We start from the raw sequence: 17,348 nt of genomic DNA on the forward strand, positions 1-17,348 counted from the left end.
TTTTAAGATCGATTCTCGTTATTTGAGCTAATTGTGAGACTTATCTCACTCCCCATCTCCTTAATATAGATAATATTGTTTGTTAAAAAAATACAAACGGCATTTAATAGGTACTAACCTATACTAAAAAAGAGTAGAAATTTTGAACAGAGACACAAAGGATTACAAAGGAGTATATTAACCACCAAGGCTATGTTTAGAATACTAGTAGATTCAGATTTGTTTAGAAGTACTTTTAAAATAATTAAAAATGCTTTTAGTAAAATATTTTTAAATTTTAAAAAGTATTTAAAATACTTCCTTTAATAAGATTTTTTTTTTCCAGATTTTACTTGTATTTTAGTAAGAATTAGCTATAAAAACGTTTTCAACATAAACCCTTTTAACTATTTTATAAACACTTCTTTAACGAGTACGCAATCTACTAGTGTTTTAAAATAGTAATGTCAGAAAGACTAAATTTATAGACAAAATTTTGAAATCTAAAGGACATAAAAGTTGATGACTGATTTATTATTTATACGTTGATAAACATACTTATTTTTATTTGTGATACATAATTTAGTTTGTATATTTAGTCTCTAAATTTGATCTCTTTAATATTATCTATTTTAAAGATAACCAAATCATGACAATGTGCTGAGGTGTTAAGCACCGCTGTGGGCGGTTGGCTTTTGGACGTGGGAGTGTGTGGAGAAGCTATTGGGGTGCCATGTGTAGGCTGATGTGTCTGTGCGTGGCATTAGCTAATGTTTACCATGCATGGATAAAGGCCGTTGAAAATTTGAGAGCAACATCTTTGTCACACACGTGTCTTCATCGAGCTAGCAGACAATAGACACTACGCACTACTTTGTCTACTTAATTTGTTCCATCGTGTGTTGGATTACATGTGGTAGTTAATTTGAGGCAAACTCCTTCCAAAATTTTATAGCGCTCGAGTATAGGATTAATTCTAACTATATAATTATAGGTAGCTTAAAAAGGAAAAATGTAAGGAGTAATCAGACTTTAATGCCCGTATTATGTGGGTATTATGATTGAAATTGAAGGCTTCTGGGTGAGAAAACGATAGACGGGTCGTAGCATGAGTTGCAAATACTTGCATATTATGTGGCATAAGGTGGAGGGTGTTCGGTTGGACAATACCATTTTCTTTAGGGAGGCGAGCTCATTCTTCCACTGTTGAATAAGGTATCTTACGTAGAAATTTCATAATCAAAATAGTTCAATCTCTTAATCTTCATGAAGATTATCTCCATAGAAAATTATTCACATTGGTGACAGTGTAGTCCTCCAAATATATTGATGCACACATCTTTTGTATGCTTAATACATTGGATAGCTAAAGGATCACCGATTCGAATGACTTTTTGTAAGGATGAAAGAGACTGAAGCAGTAGGGCCTGATAGAAAGATTGCCTTGAAGCTTAGCTTAAACCTTTTGTGTCTATATCGTCTCACTGAGCAGAAACACAATCATTTTAATATCAGAGCTTTGAGCTAGACTCAAGGGTTGTGGGACACGAGTCACATGACTTAGAGTCTTGCAGTGTAAGTAAGCGGATCCAAGGTGTTAAGAGATCCCTATGATCTAGTTCACCTTCCTTCTTTCTTTGAAATCGCTGGATCGATATGGTTCATTCCTGGGCTATGCTCTTTCTCTCACTTTCTTCGATGAAGATAAGGAGTCACCTTAGCTTGCCCTACTATCTTCAAATAAAGATTAAGAGATTGAACGATTCCAATTATGAAAAATCTATGTTGAAGATACGTTACTTACAACTAGGAGAATGAGATCATCCACAAAGGCGTGAATGTAAGCGTATGTTGAATGTTTATAGATAGGTGGTTTTTTATATAGAAATCATGAGTAGTTGTAGGTCTCTATCTAAAGAAGCTTAAAATTTTAGTCATCATGACCACCATCGACATAATTGATATTGTCTTCAATTTAACTATTTCTTATTAGGTGTACATCACAAAAGTATCAGTGTTATTAGGAATAGCATCACATACATAAATTGTATAAGAGAATAATTGTATTCCTCTTGAGAGAATGCACATATTCGTCCACTGTTACTACGTGTGGTGTTATATATATATATACAGCAAATAAAAAAAAAATCTGTGATATTAGAAGAGGAATAGCATGTATATTTTATAAGATATTATATTCACCCAATGTGCCTATGTCATTCCTCCCTTTATAGTTACGAGTGTTATAACCAAGCTATCACAATCTCTTTACAAAACATTTCTCTTTATAATCCTCCCCCTACTACTTCTTCTAATTGCCAACCTACCGCTATCGCTCTCAATCTTCATCTCCAACCTTTTTGTTTTGGTCAATCCGACCTTATCGATTTCAGAGGAAAAACAAGCTAGCTAGCTTTCCATGGCTTCAAGCATAACTAAGATTAATGTAGCCCTTGTGAATGACACGTCACCACTCCCACTAACTCTCAAAGGATCCAACCTTCTCGCTAATGGCCACCCAATCCTCACTGAAGTCCCTCTCAACATCACAGCTACCCTGTCACCTTTTAACAAGACCCCCTCCGGCTGCTTCCTTGGCTTCGACGCCGACGAGTCTAGGAGCCGCCACGTGGTCCATATCGGAAAACTCACTTCGATCAAGTTCATGAGCATATTCCGGTTCAAGGTCTGGTGGGCCACCCGCTGGACCGGAACCACCGGAAACGACTTGGAGCACGAGACCCAGATGATGCTCTTGGACAAAAACGACTCCGGGCTCCCTTACGTTGTGATTCTTCCACTTCTGGAAGGACCATTCAGAGCCTCTCTCCAACCCAGTCATGCAAACGATGACTACGTGGACATTTGCATGGAAAGCGGCTCGACACGTGTCAGCGCATCGAACTTCAGGAGCTGCTTGTATATGCAAGGTAGCGGTGATGACCCGTATAGCTTGGTCAAGGAGGCAATGAAGGTGGTGAGGGCGCACTTGGGGACGTTCAAGCTCCTAGAGGAAAAAACCGTACCAAAAATAGTGGACAAGTTTGGGTGGTGTACGTGGGATGCATTCTATCTTAATGTGCACCCCAGAGGGGTGTGGGAAGGTGTGAAGGGCCTGGTGGAGGGTGGGTGCCCTCCAGGACTGGTCCTCATTGATGATGGGTGGCAATCAATCTGTCCCGACGAGGACTCAGTGGAGGGCCAAGAAGGCATGGCCAGGATATCAGCTGGGGAACAAATGCCATGCAGGCTGATTAGTTTTAAAGAGAATTATAAATTTAAGGAGTATGAGGGGGCGTCTGGCAAGGGCTTGGGTGGCTTTGTTAAGGATTTGAAGGAGGAATTTGGGAGTGTGGAGCATGTGTATGTGTGGCATGCGCTTTGTGGGTATTGGGGTGGGATTAAGCCTGGGATTAATAGTCCAGGGATGCCCGAAGAGTGCTGCAGGGTGGTTAGTCCTAAGTTGTCTCCGGGATTAGAGAGGACAATGGAGGACCCGGCGGTGGACAAGATTGTGAGGAATGGAGTTGGGTTGGTTCTGCCGGAGGTGGCCCACAAGCTATATGAGGGGATTCACTCTCATCTTCAGTCGGTGGGGATTGATGGTGTCAAGGTTGATGTCATAAACGTAAGCTCTCTTTTGTTGTTTACATACTATTTTATTAATTATGGTATTGTTATTTGCCTCTTGCAACTTTTTTTTTAAATTTATTATTACTAAAAGGAGGGTGAGTGTAAAATTATTACAATAATTTAAGAAAGATGGAGTTTTGAAGCAGACACTTATGAGTAGAAACCAACATCATATTCATTATCCATTAAGACACAATCATATTCATTATCCATTAAGACACAAGTGACTATACTTTTGAACACGCATGGGCGGAAGCTATTACAATAATTTATTGCCTCTATAACTTAATTACTTGGACACGAGTCACATGTCTTACTTAATAGCGTTTGATATTTGTCATGCGACATTTCATGAGTTTATCGACACCAATTAACCTAGTTTACATCGTCATTATACTATATGATGTTGAATTTCTATCCCCTGCAAATCAAGATGAACTTAGAGATTGGTAGAAAACATGGCATTTTTCATAGTTTCTTAACCGTTAGTGAGTATTTCGGTATTCTCTCACATTTATTTATGACTGTTGGTATTTTCTCAAATTTATTGTCTTGTCACCAAGTTTATGAAAGTTGGTGACAAACCAAATGGGTCACTATATATCCTAGGGTCACTAACTCTATATTGACTAAATGGTGACTAATGGTACTAGTTGCCAGCAGCAAAGGTGACGATTGGGGATCAATAGTCACAAATAAAGGTGTATAAGACCATCTCCAAATGAGATGTCAAATAGGATTAAAAGACATTTAAGGGTTCTCCAATGAATATACCATATATGATGTGGTATGTGAGTCATTTGACTTCTTGTTTTGTAGATGCCTTTTTTGACAGCAAACAAAGAAGGAGTCAAATATATTTAATTTAATTTTTAATGCATGGGTCTCATTAACAACCAATAGAACAAAAACTAAAACTAATTTTGATTATTTTTTAATAGTTAATGTAACTCTAGGCTCAATAAAATAATAAAATAAATATTTGACACATCCATTGGAAAAGAAGAGAATTTAGTACTTGTATTCAATTTGTCACATCAGCCATCAAATAAAATTTTGACATATTATATTTGACATCTCCTTTGGAGATGCTCTAAGGGGTCAATAATCCATTATTACTAACGGGTCACTAGTGCACCATTTGTAGTGCCTAAAAAAACATCATCATCATTGGTAATGTCAGATTGCAAAGATGAATTTGTATATCAGATTGGGAAGTTAAATCGTGAGATTTAATTTCTAGTTGAAGCATTTCATGCCGTGGTGCAGTTGCTTGAGATGTTATCCGAGGATTTTGGCGGTCAAGTTGAGTTGGCTAAAGCATATTACAAGGCACTGACTGCTTCTGGGAGGAAGCATTTCAATGGCAATGGGGTGATTGCTAGCATGCAGCACAGCAATTACTTTATGTACCTCGGAACCGAGGCCATAGCCCTTGGACGTGTTGGTATGTAGATTCTTTATATTCCAAGCATGTATTCTGCACTCTGAAATTTATTTGAGGTTTGTGTTGATTTACATCCCAAACTTGTAAGTGGTCAATTTTCATTGTGAACTTCTATTTTAGTCCATTATTCTTTTGAACGTTCATAAATAACCAATTATCTTTTCCCGTTGTTAGAGTTTACATTTCCATTTAAATGTTGTCACGTGGACAAAGCATGAGCCTATCAAGCGGGTGAAAACATCATTTTACCGCTCTTAAATATTTGTTGCTATTCTAAGGCCAATATCAAACCTGTACAAAGAAGAATTGGGTTCACGTGAGGGGTTTTAGTGAGGTGAAAGTTGTATTTAACCTCGATGGAGGAAGAATGGTGATCGTGTTCAACCTCAATGGAGGAAGAATGGTGATCATGCGGCAAAACACGTTACTAATTTAGATGGAATTTTCAATGTAATCTTGATTGATTGAAAAAATAGAGAGATAATTGACTATTTGTAAAATTTCAGGATCGTAATTAGCTGAAATGAATGTTTATTGTGAAAATTAATGGAGTGGTACAAGTTAAAAGAGAATAAATCGAAGGTCTAATTAATTTCTTAACGTCTACACGACATTATTTTTTTTGTATAGGAGATGATTTCTGTTCTGAGACGATGGAGCAAGCAGGTGGGACATATTGGTTGCAAGGGTGTCACGTGGTGCACTGCGCCTACAATAGCCTTTGGATAGGCAACATCATACAGCCAGATTGGGACATGTTTCAATCTACGCACCCGTGCGCTGAGTTCCACGCTGCATCAAGAGCCATATCTGGAGGACCAATCTACATTAGTGACTCTGTTGGAAAGCACAACTTCAAGCTTCTTAAGAACCTGGTGTTGCCAGATGGGTCCGTACTGCGATGCCAACACTATGCCCTTCCTTCTAGGGATTGCCTATTTGAAGACCCTGTGCATGATGGGAAAACAATGCTCAAGATATGGAACCTCAACAAAGTAAGAAACCCTCTAGAAATAAGGGAAGTCATTTCGCCACAGTTTTTTTTTTTTTTTTTTTTCTTTTCGTTTTTACATACATGTGTTATTTTTTAAAGAATAGAAATAAACATTGGTGCGTGAACAGAAAAAATAAATGTTTTAAAACTTATTTCCTTGAGAGAAGCTAGTGTCGGTCATATGACTTGTGAGTACTTGCGTAACTTGCAACTGTTAATGGTTGTAAGTCTTGTACTTGTGTGACTTACAACTGTTATAGGTTGTGAGTATTGTGACCACTGACATTGGCTTTTCTCCTTTCAAAATGTAGTAATGTTTCGTAAGCTAACTAACAATATAACCCTAGGGAAATGAAATTCACAAACCCCTCTGAACACCTACGTTATTAATTTATGTTCCTTGATCATTCTTTGATTTATTCAATCCAAATGCTAGAGATTGAGAGGAATGTAAAGAGGAAGAAAATGAGTGGTGAAAATCATTTCCCTAGCCTAAATGCTTGACCCTTCTTAGTTGTAGTGCCAACTCAATGTTTTCCTGCATGTATTTACAGTACACTGGAGTTTTAGGTGTTTTTAATTGTCAAGGCGGAGGATGGTGCTCTAAATCCAGGAGTAACAAAATTGCCCCCGACTGCTCAAAGTCTGTGACCTGTTTGGCTAGCCCAAAAGATGTCGAATGGAATCAAGGGAAGAATCCAATTTCAATGAAAGGAGTGAACACTTTTGCTGTGTATATGTTCCAGCAAAACAAGCTGAAGCTCTTGCAGCCATCAGAGAACATAGAGATTTCACTTGAGCCTTTTACTTTTGAGCTCCTCACCGTTTCGCCGGTGAGGGTCTTGCCGAAGAAACCAATCCAATTTGCTCCGATTGGATTGGTCAACATGCTTAACACTGGCGGTGCAATTGAGATAGTAGAATTTGAGGAACATGAAGATTCCCTTAGTTTGGTGAGAATTGGAATGAAGGGTTGTGGAGAAATGAGAATGTTTGCTTCAGAAAAGCCAATTGCTTGTAAGATCGATGGGGAGGGAGTGAAGTTTCATTACGTTGATAAGATGGTCAAAGTCCAGGTGCCATGGCTTAGTTCTTCAAGGTCAACTTTAGTTGAGTACCTGTTTTGAGCGAATAGGAAAAAATTGATTTTGCTATTTGCAATTTCAATCTGAAATTCAAATGAGTTTTTTTTTCACCAAACAATCTGATATGTTAGATTCTCAGATTGGTAATGTAACTCTGGATTTTATATGAGGAATGTGTTTTAAATTTACGCTAATATAACATGTTCAATATGTTACATTTGATAGTATGTAGGAGGACAATTAACATAGCAAAAAGTAATAATGATTATGTTTGCACCATACTTGACCAATCTTGAAATTACCAAACACCGGTAAACTTCATACCTTTAAGGATTCACTGAGGGGTTCATGCTGAGGCACCCCTGCGGAAGCACAAGAGTTTTCTTCCAACCAAGAGGCTAATCACAACACGACACATGTCAATGTTAGAATAAAACTCATAGAGTTCCACATCGACTGCAGACAAAAGCTGGAGACTCTCCTTAACTATAAAAGAAGACCATTCCCCAACAACAAATCCCTAATGTCATTATTGTACTTAAACTACTCATTAGAACTCACTAATGATGATTATGCTTAAACCTATGTATTTGTGTAAACCCTTCACTATTAATGAGAACTCCTTTACTCCGTGGACGTAATCAAACTTAGGGTGAACCAAATACATCTTGTGTTTGCTTCCCTATTTCTATCTCTTTATATATTTATCCTCACTAGTGACGAAGCAACTGAGCAAATGTCACAAACTTGATACTTTACGTTATTCCAAAGTCTCGATTTTGTGCATCAACGAATTACAATTGCTAAACTACATGTTTTAACAATAGGATGTTTGTATCTCCTGAAAATATTTTCAATATCAACCACCTACTTACGGCGGCAAATCCCTCTTGGTCAACAGAAAAATATCAATGTCTTTCTTTCAGTTGGTTGACAGAAAAGCATCAATGTCTTCCTTCGGTCGTGAAGATGTTCATTTTTTCTTTTCGAAGCTTTAGAATTGATATCAATGTACGTCCCAATTAATGGATTCACCAGCCAGTAGAGAATAAGCCAATAAGCCAATGTTGTAGTGTAGCAGCAAGCTTCAAGAAAATCAATTTCAAAATGAGATCCCATTTGACTGTAATTGTTTTGGATCCTGACGAACTTTAGTAGCCCTCCAACATTGGAAGAGGATTCTCTTCGGATCCATTTTGTGGGTTCCTATGGATTTCCACATTCTAATCATTCATTGTACATCGTGTAACTAGTTTTCGTCAGATATTATTTGTGTTTAATTTTAAATAAAAAAAGTCAAATGATTTTTTATCGCACGATATACGATAACGGACTAAGATGTGAAGATCTCTAAGATTCCCACAAAGTGAACCCGGATGACATCCAATTCCTCCAACTTTAGCTGCATGTTCAAATCACTATATATAATGTCTCATTGAAACCACCGAGGTCACGTACCTTTCTTCACCAATGAGTTCTTGAAAAGCTGTAATTGACTTGGCACCCTTAACTCTATTTTGAAAACAAAGTCTCAAGTGTACAAGATGTCCATAAAGAATGAGATTTTCTTATGTCTCAGGCTATACTATTGTTTAAAAGTAGGTTTTTTTTTTTCTTCTAAAAAGAAATAACTGATGACAAACTATAATTATCCACCAATTTCGAAATTATTTAAAAACAATTGAACGACTAACGTTTAATATTTATATTCAATATCGTAGGATAAATGTGTAATTGATTAGGTAGATAGACTGTACGAAGAAAATAATGGTTTTGCCCTTGAAAATTAGAAAATTATATTTTATGTGGGATTTCCTAAAATATTCATTTCTATATCACTTCATAAATTTTCCATTTTTAAATTTTCATGAAAGAACCATGAAATTTTACAAGTGTGGGTGGTTGTTTCTTTCTTTCCATGGTGCTATATTTTTCTTCATCCATTTGCATACAAAGAAAATAACGAACGACCATATGGGCAAAAAAAATTAAACACATTGTCGAGTATGTTTATAAAAAAAAAAATTAAAAGAGATTTGCAAGTCGCGGTATAAAAAATTCGGAAGAAAATTAAAAAATTAATTAATAAAAGGCATAAGATGAACAACTAAGATAACACCAAGGTGTTAAGCATGTGTTGTATTTTATCACAAAAAGTTAAGTTGCACTTAGGATTAGAATTTTTTTTTCCCTAAAAAAAAGGGACAATTGGTGGTGAGCCACGATTATCCATTCCTCTTGGTTTGGAGAGGTGGGGGAATTTCACCTTGCCTATAGCCAAGTAGACTCACCAACTCGAAGCATCAAATTCAAAACCTCCCACATAAGATTAGAACAATTTAATATAAGTTATAATTTGAGTTGTGAAATTTCTAATGTTGAGACTCTATTCTCCAAATGCAAACACTTCATCTCGCGTGTAACAATCAATGCTTTAATTACATGAATTTCAAGCCCGTCAAAATTAACTAAACTTTTAGTGGAATTTTGAACATCTTTTCCCAATTGTTTTTGTATTTAAAATCATATTCTACACTAATCAACATTAAAACAAAGAGGAAAGTTTGAAACAAAATGTAATAGGTTGACGAAAAAATTGCTAACTCCTATGATAATCCACCACTTGCTCACAATTCTTTTGTTTACGGAAAAAAATGGAAAATCAACCCTTACTATTGGGCTTTTTCCCCAAAAAAAAAAAAAAAAAAACTTTACTATTTGGGCTTTTACCCACCCGCAATCCAACCCAAAAAGAAAAAGGAAACATATCAAGAACAGTGGAGGAATCAGCCTCTGCGGCTCCGCTTCAAACGCTGGTCAATTTTCCTTCGGCAGCTCCGTCGCGGCGCTAACCCCAACACAATCAGCTGTTTGGAAGCTCAGAAAACATGACGGAAAGCACCGGAAAATCGCAGAGAAAAATCCGAGCACGATGAAGACGACGGAGTTCATGGACAAGCAGATCATGGACCTCTCTCGATCCCACTCCGACGATTTCTATCAGCTTTCGTACCCTCAACAATTCGATGACGACGACAAGGACGACGAAGATTTCGTTTCCAGCTTTCAGTTCCGCCCCGGACGACGGGTCGTCTCGCAGGAGCCGCGTATTTCCGCTCTCGAGGTATATGCATTTCAAGTTTCAGCTAAAGCTTTAACCTTTCTGTAGGTAACTTGGAAATTTTGAATTTTAACTGGAATTAGTTGTTCTTAGTTAAATTATTTGTGGGTGTTGGATAGAATTAATTAGTTTAATTTTGTATTAATTAATCAAGTTAAATTCAGTTCAATGTAAAATTGTACATTGATGCAATTTTAAATTCTGTTCGATGTAAAAATTGCAATTTGAAGTGAGATGTGGTTGAATTTTGTAAGTTTTATCTTTCGATTGGTGTTCGTGATTGTTGTGGAGTTTCAAGTGAGTGCTTGCTTGCTTCTGTTATGAATCACAGCGTGGCAGTTCTGTGGACTTCCTCAACCTTGCAAAATCCGGAAGCAAGCATGTTGACAGGGCTTCCGAGGATTCAGCATTGATTTCGGTGATAGAACGAAAGATGGACGAGCATTTTGGCAATCTGTTGCACGGGGTGGAGGGTCTCAGTGCGCGAATTTCTCAGCTGGAGACTCGATTACGCCGGCTGGAGAATTCTGTTGGCGACTTGAAGGATTCTACTGAAATCAACCAGGGGAAGGCTGATGGGAAACTGAGGCAACTAGAGAATATGCTAAGAGAGGTATTGTGAAATTATCTGTTTGGTCGTTTATCCGGTCAGTTAGGTTGCATTGTTGTATGAGTCAAGCTTAGCGGATGGATAACTTGGGTGGTACATATTGGATCCTAGGGGCACAGAATTGATATTGATGGCAAACTTATTACGTCGAAGTTCGTATTTAGCAGGTCCATAGCCAGATAATTGAAATTATCTGATTTAAATGTGTGCATGTGAGAAGCTCGACTTCAGTAACACGAGGCACAATGTACTCAAGTGACCATGATTGTATTTACTGGAGCAACAACTGTGACAATAGTGTTCAAGTAGTTGTCGGATTTTTCGTTTTGAACTGTGAGATGTTAATGATTAAAATCATGTTGAAGGCGGTAGGGAACTAGGTTTAATTCTTGTTGCAAGTGATAAACAAAAAAATGGAGAAAGTAGTGTGCAGGAGATTCTGTAATACCTGCCAACAGCTTCTTGACATGGTTTGTGTTGCTTTTAAATAAACTGCAGGTTGACGGTGGTATGCAGGATTTGAGAGATAAACAAGAGATAACAGAGGCTCAGTTGGAGCTTGCAAAGCTTCAAATGTTAAAGGGTTACCAGCAATCAGAAAACCAAACGAACAATGTACAAACAGTTTCAGCTCCAGGAGTACTGTCCTCGACGCCTCAGCAAAGCTACCAACCGCATTTAGTTCAGGGTCCTACCCAACAAGTTCCTTCGCTTCCTACTGATGATCCCCAAACTCTATCCCATCAGAATTTTCCACCAGCACAGGTCCCCACCCAGTCACCTGTGCAAAATCCACAACCCACACCTCAGATGTACTACAGCTTTCAAGTACAGCAGTCTCAACCGCCGCCCACTGCACCGTATCATCTTTCTCCTCCAGCACCACATCCTTCACTAACCTCACAATTACAGCAGCTGCCTCAACAGCACGCTCCTTTCAATGCTGTTGACCCACAAGCCCAGTTTTCTTTGGTTCATAATCCCAGAGAAACCTCCACGCCATCTCAAAGATATCCTCCAAGCTTCCACAAGACCTCTAATGCACCTGGCATGGCTCTCCCAACCCAACAACAGCAATATGCGGGTTCCATTCAGTATACGCATGATCAAACCGCAAGCAATCAGTACCCGGAGTTTTCCCCTGGCCATATGCAGCCAGTTCAACATTCATATTTTGATGATTTTCGTTCCCACGGTGGATCTCCGTCTGACAACAGCGGTCCAAACATGAAACACTCACTAGTCTTGCCAGCCTCATTAGACCGTTCTGGTGGAAGCAGCTTTTCGAAACTGCCAACTGCCAAGGTTTTGCCACATGCAATACCCATGGCTGCTAGTGTGGATAAGGAATCGAGTTCCAGTGGGACTGGAAACAGAGTACCAATTGATAATGTCATTGATAAGGTTGTAGCAATGGGATTCCGAAGGGACATGGTCAGAGCAACAGTGAGGAAAATGACTGAGAATGGGCAGTCGGTGGACGTCAATCTTGTGCTGGACAAGCTGATGAACAATGGAGAACAGCCTCAAAGTGGTGGATTTGGCCGGTAATACGTGGTTGCCGTTTATACTTTGCTTCATGATTTATGAGTGTGATATTCAACAGTATGCTTTTATTTCAATTCTTTTTTCTTCTTAATCTGCTGTTTTTCTATGTGCTATGTCTAATTACCTCCAATTTTCATTTTTCTCTCCTTTTTTCTTAATGTAAATACTAAATAGCGTGTAAATATGAAATGGTTGGTGACATTGAAATTTGTTGTGTTGTATTTGTGAATGTAACTTTCACCAAACGTTTGCTTGGATGTTTTGTAATGGATTTTTCACGAGGAAATCGTTCAAACTTGGATTGATTTCGGTCGATTGAGTTGAATTACGAATGTTACTATCAATACATAAGCATCCAACTCAAAATCAATTGACCGATTGACTGGACGATGACGGGTGGAAGGACCCAAAACCAATTGGTTTTTCAAGGACACGCATGGAGCCTATATCCTGGTGTTTTTGAGTATCTTATGGTGGGCTATCTGTAGTGTTGCTTGGGGTGATGCAGATGGACCTGAACTGGAAAGGAACACTTTGAAGCATTGAAAGGAGTGACAGCCGGGCTTTTTTAATTCACAAAGCTGTGCAGACTTTAGGGGCGTGCTAGTGGCTGCAGAGTTATAATATACAGCCTGGGCATGGTACGATTTGGGTTCGAGATGGGAGTTGTACGGTAACCATGGGCAGAGCCAACTTTGGCCCCGACTCAGTTTTTTGGTGAAAAATTGTAAGGTAAATTACATTTTCATATTTCAGGTTTGAACTTTATTTCAATTCCTTATAATATTTTCAAAACATTTCACTTTTATACCTTAAGTACTATTTTATTTCAAAATAATACATCCGTTACATTTTTCATCCATGAATCTGTTAAATGCTGACGTGACTGCGGCTACCAAATGTCTGCTACGTGACAACTAAAATAATTTTTTAATTTATTTTTAAAAGGCTGAAAATTTTTTTTCTTCTCCTTCTTCTCCCTCCTCCTTCTGGGTTGCAGGGGGTTCCCTTTTTTTTTTTTTTTTTTTTTTTTTTCCTTCTCCTCCTTCCTCCTCCTCCTCTTCTTCCTCTTTCTTCTTCTTCTTCTTCTGGGTTGCAGGGGGTTCGGGTCCCCTTTTTATTTATTTATTTTTCTTCATCTTCTTCTTCTTCTCGTAGGTTTTTGGATTCTTCAGGGATGTGGGTCGCTAGGGGGAAGAAGAAGGGGGAAGAAGAAGAAGAGAAGAAGAAGGAGGAAGAAGAAGAAGAAGAAGAAGAAGAAAAAAAAAAAAAAGGGAACTCGAACCCCCTGCAACCTAGAAGAAGAAGAAGAAGGAAGAAGAAGACGGAATAAAAAAAAAAAAGGGAATCCCCTGCAACCCAGAAGAAGAAGAAGAAAAAAAAAATTCAGGTTTTTTAAAAAAAATATTTTACTTGCCACGTGACAAACATTTGGCATCTGTCAGTCACGTCAGCATTTAATGGATTCATAGATGGAAAATGTAACGGATGTATTATTTTGAAATAAAATAGTACTTAAGATATGAAAGTGAAATGTTTTGAAGATGTTGTAAGGAATTGAAATAGGTTCCAAACCTGAGGTATGAAAATGTAATTTACCCAAAATTGTACATATTGCATGCAATAATTTCACATGATAGAACATTTTCAGTTATGAAATTTCTACAAAATATCAAATAAAAGATCAATGGATGAATTATTACATGGTTATTTTTTTAAAAAAAGAGATATTTTATGATATTGGTAATGAAGTTTTCATGCAATGTTGTCAAAACATGAAAATGCGTCGAGAAATATTATAATATGTTGTATGAAAAATCTTATGGTGCATTTCAGCCTCCCCTTGGCCACAAGTCTGGCTTCCACACCATAATGGGTTTTGAACTCGAGACCTCTACTTTTTAGTTTTATGTAATAATATATATATATATATATATATATATATATATATATATATAAAAGTGTTTTGTTAAGTAAATTCTTGAGCATTTTAATTTGTAAATTTTTTGTTTGAGGATGCCCCTCTCTAGCTTTGTCCCTGACAAAAACCGAAATTTTATATCAATACAGTACGGTTCAAGAGTCTGTACTGAATATACCGATGGTATCGGTTCGGTCTTGAGAATATTTCGGTTTCATACTGACATTTCGGTTTGGGATTGATTTGGGTTTCTTCAGTTTGGAGGTGATTTGGGTTTCTTAGAGATTGAGTCGACTACTCAATTTAATGATTTTTTTTGTGAGATGGTAGCGGTGACAATAATGTGGTTCAAATTCACCTTTAGTGAGAATCAAACTTAAGATATTTTACTTACAAGTGAAGAGGAATACCATTTAACGTTAGTACCAAGTGGCCAATAGATGTTCCAAAAAGAATTTAAAACAAAAAATAAAAATAAAAAGCTTATAAATCTATTAGACCCGTAGAACCTTATAAAAAGCTCATCTATATCTTGATTTTTAATGAAGCCCATCTCTATGTTTGCAAGCAGAACGACGACGTCTTGCATAACCTAGTAACCTCTTCTTCTTCCTCCAGACTTCTCATCGCCTTCCGTCGTCGCTACTGTACAATACACATGCTGCTTCCTGCCTCTTCTTCTATGCATTTGCTTTATTCGGTTTGGTACAGTTTTTTTTTTTCAATTTTGAAAATTCAGAACTGATATCGTACCATTATATACTCATTCGGTACTAGACGGTCCATGTTCGGTTTGGGTATCCTGTTCCGAATGCCCACCCCCTAGGGTGGGGTGATTCCGGCTAGTGAGGAAGGATGATAAAGAGATTAGGGTTTGGAGATGAGAAGAACAAGGGGATTGAAAATAATTTGGGATAAACTATGTTGATTAAAAATAACAAATAAAATTATATGTTAACTCATTAAATTTAATGATGTGGCATTACATGTAAGCTGCCACATCATGCGTGGTCGCTCTACCATTTTCCTAAAAATTAAACCCCGTCTCATCCATATGTAGCAACACATCTTTCCCTCAAGCCCTCTCACTTAGGGCTAGGTTCGGTTCAAATCGGTTTGGTTTGGTTTTTCTTTTTTTCGGTTTTGGTTTTTTTGGGTTTGGTTTCGGTTATTTTTTATTTTTTTTGGTTCTTCATTTTTGCCTCCAATGGTTGTGGATATGATGTGACCGGTCGGATTGCTACCGTCTACAACGAAAGCAGAAATTTCCTGCACAACACATAAAGTTAAAGTCTTTGAAGTAAACAAATTTACCACAAAATATATGGAATTCACCATTAGAGCCACCAGAAACATGCAAAACACACCACGGATCACCCCAAAAAACCCAAAAGTTTCATGAAATGAAATCCCTAAAAGATCACCCAAAACATAAACAAATATTTTGCTATTTTTTCACAGATCGGTAGCACATGATGTAAGTGCGATGCAAATTGAAAACTTCCAAATTTAACCCAAATTACACAAAACCTTCCGACTTTAATCTAATCTAACCCAGTTGATTCACATCACTATGATCTGAGCTAAAACTGGAAGTATCCCAATAAAAACCTTGAATTTGAAGAACCCAAGCTCATACAAAAATCCAGATCAGAGAAAAAGAAACAGAACTGCTGCTCAGCTGAGAAAGTTTCTACCTTTCGCAACCAAACATAAACAAAAATTAGAGAAAGTAATGAGGGACTAAGAGAGTACCTTATCGTCAGCCATGATTAGATGGGAAGGAAGAGGTGAGAGAAAGAGCGAAAGAGAGAAAGAGGAAGAGGAGAGAGAATCAGATCGTAGATTTTGTGGGAGAAAGGAGAAGACCATGGTGGTGGCAGTAGTAATGGTGGCGATGGTGGATGAGAATGAAGAGGAACCTGGGATTTAGGAATGATAAGGGAAAAGTAACAGACTACAAAGTACAAAGGAAAGTTGTTGACCCTAAAAACTACCAAGTCTACGTGGTGCGCAGGCCGAATAACTAATGAGCTAACTACGTCATTTGGTTGATGCGGGGCGTGTCGACTTGTCGGCCGAGCTCGGTCGAGGAGAAAAATTTGTTGATGTTGTGTTGAGCGAGCTGCTGACTTCTTGATCTTGCAACTGCGGCCGAGGAAGGAACACGCCTCGGCCTTCGGGTTCTAGAGCCTGAAGACAAGGCTGCTAGTTCTGCGAAGTTCAATATCAAATTTGGCTTTCAATGTGCTGAATGTAGTAACCTGTAACACCTCACTTCGTCGAGATGGCTAATGAGATGACTTCTGCCAATAAGGATTCGAAAATCCTTCTCGACCAAGACTTGGATAGGTAACCAGTCGGCCTCGACGCAGTGCTATTTATCCAAACTGAAGGTGTTCCAGGAACGGCTAATTCTACGGTAACATTGTTGTTTATCCAAACTAAAGATGTCATCGGTTGCCTTCATAGTGCTGTTTATCCAAACTGAAGATATGTTGGCGAAAAAAAGAAAATTAAAAAGAATCTCAAGGTGTTTGAGAGGTTTGCGCAGGGCAATTTGTGTGTTGAATTAGAGAGTCTTTCTCATTGTCACTGCTTCTGTATTTATAACATTCATATCTTCTACTAGGCATGGCCAGATAATTTTGTAGAATCTAACTACAACTCTAATTCGCAGAACTGAACTTGATCCACATCAGAAACCAAGGTATATCCTTTAAATTGATCTGTGGGATTTTTCCCTTGACTTTTCAAACCTAAAACAAGTTGGGTTTATCACATCTCATAAGAAACCTAGCCAACCTAGGCTTCTTATCATCAAAACTCCATCAGTAGCTTTTAAACCCATCTGACAACATCCATCACCGTGCAAAAAGGCCTAGTCTACCTAGGTTCCTTATCTCATCATTATCCAAGACCACGATTTTAAGATCATCAAATCCCAAATGTTGATCTCCACTCCAAGCTATTTTAATCTACACATCCACTACCATACATCCAAATCAAT

General features: G+C 37.9%; 2 protein-coding genes across 2 annotated transcripts; both read left to right on the top strand.

The window, feature by feature from the left end:
- Window positions 1-2,163: 2,163 nt before the first annotated feature.
- LOC137712464 (galactinol--sucrose galactosyltransferase-like) lies at window positions 2,164-7,332 on the top strand. The gene is made up of 4 exons (XM_068451533.2): window positions 2,164-3,607; window positions 4,882-5,059; window positions 5,690-6,054; window positions 6,608-7,332. The coding sequence occupies exons 1-4, from the start codon at window positions 2,399-2,401 to the stop codon at window positions 7,178-7,180; spliced, it is 2,325 nt and encodes a 774-aa protein (XP_068307634.2). The 5' UTR covers window positions 2,164-2,398; the 3' UTR covers window positions 7,181-7,332.
- A 2,557-nt stretch (window positions 7,333-9,889) lies between these two features.
- Window positions 9,890-12,712, top strand: LOC137712930 (uncharacterized). Its single transcript, XM_068452134.2, has 3 exons — window positions 9,890-10,262; window positions 10,591-10,872; window positions 11,368-12,712. The coding sequence occupies exons 1-3, from the start codon at window positions 10,071-10,073 to the stop codon at window positions 12,418-12,420; spliced, it is 1,527 nt and encodes a 508-aa protein (XP_068308235.2). The 5' UTR covers window positions 9,890-10,070; the 3' UTR covers window positions 12,421-12,712.
- The last annotated feature ends 4,636 nt before the right edge of the window (window positions 12,713-17,348 follow it).

This window comes from Pyrus communis, chromosome 14 (genome assembly GCF_041283825.1).
Source record: "Pyrus communis isolate YQ-2024b chromosome 14, ASM4128382v1, whole genome shotgun sequence".
NCBI lineage: Eukaryota > Viridiplantae > Streptophyta > Magnoliopsida > Rosales > Rosaceae > Pyrus > Pyrus communis.

Excerpts from the sequence above, each read along its gene's own strand:
- LOC137712464 (XM_068451533.2), top strand. The coding sequence starts at position 2,399 with ATGGCTTCAAGCATAACTAAGATTAATGTAGCCCTTGTGAATGACACG. Across the intron at positions 3,608-4,881 it reads TCAAGGTTGATGTCATAAAC|TTGCTTGAGATGTTATCCGA; the intron begins GTAAGCTCTCTT and ends GCCGTGGTGCAG. Across the intron at positions 6,055-6,607 it reads AGATATGGAACCTCAACAAA|TACACTGGAGTTTTAGGTGT; the intron begins GTAAGAAACCCT and ends ATGTATTTACAG.
- LOC137712930 (XM_068452134.2), top strand. The coding sequence starts at position 10,071 with ATGAAGACGACGGAGTTCATGGACAAGCAGATCATGGACCTCTCTCGA. Across the intron at positions 10,263-10,590 it reads CGCGTATTTCCGCTCTCGAG|CGTGGCAGTTCTGTGGACTT; the intron begins GTATATGCATTT and ends TATGAATCACAG. Across the intron at positions 10,873-11,367 it reads TAGAGAATATGCTAAGAGAG|GTTGACGGTGGTATGCAGGA; the intron begins GTATTGTGAAAT and ends AATAAACTGCAG.